This window comes from Micropterus dolomieu, linkage group LG07 (genome assembly GCF_021292245.1).
Source record: "Micropterus dolomieu isolate WLL.071019.BEF.003 ecotype Adirondacks linkage group LG07, ASM2129224v1, whole genome shotgun sequence".
NCBI lineage: Eukaryota > Metazoa > Chordata > Actinopteri > Centrarchiformes > Centrarchidae > Micropterus > Micropterus dolomieu.
Genome location: NC_060156.1, coordinates 32,254,105 through 32,258,546, shown reverse-complemented (window position 1 = coordinate 32,258,546; position 4,442 = coordinate 32,254,105). Strand labels below are relative to the sequence as shown.

Here is a 4,442-nt window from a genome sequence, read left to right as displayed (position 1 = left end):
TGTAACACACACACACTGTAACACACTGTAATACACTGTAACACACACACACTGTAACACACTGTATTACACTGTAACACACACACACTGTAACACACTGTAATACACTGTAACACACACACACTGTAACACACTGTATTACACTGTAACACACACACACTGTAACACACTGTAATACACTGTAACACACACACACTGTAACACACTGTATTACACTGTAACACACACACACTGTAACACACTGTAATACACTGTAACACACACACACTGTAACACACTGTATTACACTGTAACACACACACACTGTAACACACTGTAATACACTGTAACACACACACACTGTAACACACTGTATTACACTGTAACACACACACACTGTAACACACTGTAATACACTGTAACACACACACACTGTAACACACTGTATTACACTGTAACACACACACACTGTAACACACTGTAATACACTGTAACACACACACACTGTAACACACTGTATTACACTGTAACACACACACACTGTAACACACTGTAATACACTGTAACACACACACACTGTAACACACTGTATTACACTGTAACACACACACACTGTAACACACTGTAATACACTGTAACACACACACACTGTAACACACTGTATTACACTGTAACACACACACACTGTAACACACTGTAATACACTGTAACACACACACACTGTAACACACTGTATTACACTGTAACACACACACACTGTAACACACACACACACACTGTAACACACTGTATTACACTGTAACACACACACACACACACTGTAACACACTGTAATACACTGTAACACACACACACACACTGTAACACACTGTAATACACTGTAACACACACACACACACTGTAACACACTGTATTACACTGTAACACACACACACACACACTGTAACACACTGTATTACACTGTAACACACACACACTGTAACACACTGTAACACACACACACACACGCTGTAGCTCCTCGAGGTGAGTCAGACTGCAAAGGTCGCTGCTGACAGGTGGAGCTGTGTAAATATGGGCGCAGTGTGATGTCACCGCTCACGCTGAGCGTCACCTGTCTGTTGGCTGTGATGCAGAAGAAGAAGATCTCCATCTGTCTCTCTTCCAGGTGCTCCAGGTGTCTCGCCTGGAACACCTGGAGCCTTTTCGTCACGCAGGTCGATGTCATGTTTTAACACTTAGAAGTTCAGATGAACCTTCATCATCTAATGTGAAACAATGACTTCCCTCTTCATCATCATCGTCGTCTGCACTGACACGAAGAAAGGAAAACTACCAAAATAAGAGCACGGTCTTTAGAGTCGAATGATCTTCAGGAGGCTGCTGGCGGCTGCTTTTTTAGTCCCCTCTGAGTTAAACTCAACTCAGTTATTGATTCTGACTCAATGCAGTGGGCTGATTGGCTGAGTTAAAGGTGACATCAGCTTCCTGCAGCACCAAGATGACATCACCGCTTTATGGAAATCTGACAGGAGTCGAGTTTTCTGACGAAAGCGTGAATGAGTGTTTCCGCCTGCCGCTGCTGATGAATATTAGCGGGAGATGAATCCTGATCTCCTATTGGCCGGCCGGACCGTGTCTGTGTGAGAGAGTGTTCTGTTTCTCCCACAGCTTCTGAAATATATTCAGGGATGCACCGAATGTTCGGCCTTTTTGGAATTTTCATTTTGGTGCGTCCCTAACTAATTAATCATAATGAAATCATTTTAAGGAGAAGCAACTGACTGATGTTGTTAAACTGAAGGGGTGAAGTACTCTTTTATAAGTAAAAGTACTGCATTATGGCAGAATAATGTAATATTGGATTATAATTATTGATGCATTCATGTGTTGGAGCTCATGTTAATGACTTTATATCCCTCTGGGATCAACAAAGTTTTATTTCAACCTACAATATTAAATCATAATTTATTATTTGTTTGAATTTTAGATCATTATTCTGAATCTGCAAAGTAGCTAAAGTGTTTAAATAAATGTAAAGCTGTAAAAAGTACAATATTTCACTCTGACATGTGTTGAAGTACAATTAACTTACAGTACTTAAATATACTTATACTTACTTTCCACCGCTGCACCCTCATCAGCTGAAAGGCCGGCAGTGCAGACAGAAGCTAACGGCTAACAGAGTGATCCCAGATCTGCAGATCGATAACCTCTAACCAACATGTCTGCCTGTCTGTCTGCAGGAGTGAACAACAGTGTGAAGTTTTACTGTGAAGCGAAGAACACCAGAGGAATCTCCGTCTCCAGAACCGGCACGGTTCACATTAAAGGTGAGTACAACTCAAACCGTCGCTGAGCTGGCTTCTTAAAGGTGTGCTCGCTTCTACCTGTTGGTTCCAACGCCAACGTTAGCAGGTTAGCACAACATGAGCTTTGGTTCCAACGCCAACGTTAGCAGGTTAGCACAGCATTATCTTTGGTTCCAACGCCAACGTTAGCAGGTTAGCACAGCATGAGCTTTGATTCCAACGCTAACTCTTGCTGAGCTGTGACTGGATGCTTACTCTCTGGGGGCGGGGTTAAGTGACCTGTTTGTCTCTGTGTCTCAGTGCTGCCGGCGGCACCGGTCGGGCTGCAGGTCCAGAAGATGGTGGACAACAACGTCACACTGTCATGGAGACCAGGATTCACAGGACACTCTGAGCTGTCCACCTGCATCCTGCAGGTAGCACACACACACACACACACACACACGTAACTGATTATCAGAAAATGATATTCTATATCAGCATTTATTTTAAATCCCTCCTCTTCCTCCTCCTCCTCCTCCTCAGCTGTCGAGGCGTGCGGTCCGGAGGTGGGAACTCCCCCAGCAGGAGGTTCTGGTTCCTCCCCACCTTCAGGTTCTGTCCGGTCTGAGGAGTCACTCCAACTACAGCTTCAGGGTGTCCTGTGTTAATGAGGTGGGGGCGTCGCCCTTCTCCCCCTGGCTGCACTTCCAGACACCTGAGTCAGGTACGAGACATCAGCTGTAAATTTTAGAACTACTGTTCCCACAATGCTTTGGGGATGTAAGTAGGAACTATAAAGCTATTTAATAAACCCGTATTTGTTTACATTTAGTCAAATATGTCCCATCAACAGCAGCTGAATTAGCTGTTAGCAGCCCTCTGTTAGCAGCTCCTGTTAGCAGGGTGGTGATGGCGCAATGGATAAGATGCCTGCCTTTGGTGTGAGAGACCCGGGTTCAATCCCCCACTGTGACACATCCACCATAAGCAAGACCCTTAACCCCTGCTCCAGAGGTGTGTGACCTCTGACATGTATAGCAATTGTAAGTCGCTTTGGATAAAAACTAAATGAATAAATGTAAATGTAGCTTCCCGATTCCCGTTCGATTCCCACTGTGACCCATCCACCATTGTGTCCCTGAGCAAGACACCAGAGACTTGCGCCCTCTCACATGCTTTGGATAAATATTGTAATAAAATAAATGTTAAGTAATGTTAGCAGCCCTCTGTTAGCGGCTCCTGTTAGCGGCCCTCTGTTAGCGGCTCCTGTTAGCGGCCCTCTCTTAGCCCTCTGTTAGCGGCTCCTGTTAGCAGGCCCTCTCTTAGCGGCTCCTGTTAGCAGCCCTCTGTTAGCCCTCTGTTAGCCCTCCTGTTAGCGGCTCCTGTTAGCAGCCCTCTCTTAGCCCTCTGTTAGCGGCTCCTGTTAGCAGCCCTCTCTTAGCCCTCTGTTAGCGGCTCCTGTTAGCAGCCCTCTCTTAGCCCTCTGTTAGCGGCTCCTGTTAGCAGCCCTCTCTTAGCCCCCTGTTAGCGGCTCCTGTTAGCGGCTCCTGTTAGCAGCCCTCTCTTAGCGGCTCCTGTTAGCGGCTCCTGTTAGCAGCCCTCTCTTAGCCCTCTGTTAGCGGCTCCTGTTAGCGGCTCCTGTTAGCAGCCCTCTGTTAGCGGCTCCTGTTAGCGGCTCCTGTTAGCAGCCCTCTGTTAGCGGCTCCTGTTAGCGGCTCCTGTTAGCAGCCCTCTCTAGCCCTCTCTTAGCCCTCTCTTAGCGGCTCCTGTTAGCAGCCCTCTCTTAGCCCTCTGTTAGCGGCTCCTGTTAGCAGCTCCTGTTAGCAGGGTGGTGATGGCGCAATGGATAAGATGCCTGCCTTTGGTGTGAGAGACCCGGGTTCAATCCCCCACTGTGACACATCCACCATAAGCAAGACCCTTAACCCCTGCTCCAGAGGCGTGTGACCTCTGACATGTATAGCAATTGTAAGTCGCTTTGGATAAAAACTAAATGAATAAATGTAAATGTAGCTTCCCGATTCCCGTTCGATTCCCACTGTGACCCATCCACCATTGTGTCCCTGAGCAAGACACCAGAGACTTGCGCCCTCTCACATGCTTTGGATAAATATTGTAATAAAATAAATGTTAAGTAATGTTAGCAGCCCTCTGTTAGCGGCTCCTGTTAGC

The 4,442-nt window shown here is 46.3% G+C and overlaps 1 protein-coding gene across 1 annotated transcript in view; it reads left to right on the top strand.

The window, feature by feature from the left end:
* The window catches only part of LOC123973347 (tyrosine-protein kinase receptor TYRO3-like), a 25,542-nt gene that overhangs the window by 9,310 nt on the left and 11,790 nt on the right, over window positions 1–4,442 (top strand). The window contains exons 5-8 of the mRNA XM_046053285.1: window positions 2,223–2,309; window positions 2,589–2,704; window positions 2,814–2,994; window positions 3,103–3,164. Of these exons, the coding sequence (XP_045909241.1) occupies window positions 2,223–2,309; window positions 2,589–2,704; window positions 2,814–2,994; window positions 3,103–3,164 (446 nt within the window). The remainder of the gene's footprint in view (window positions 1–2,222; window positions 2,310–2,588; window positions 2,705–2,813; window positions 2,995–3,102; window positions 3,165–4,442) is intronic.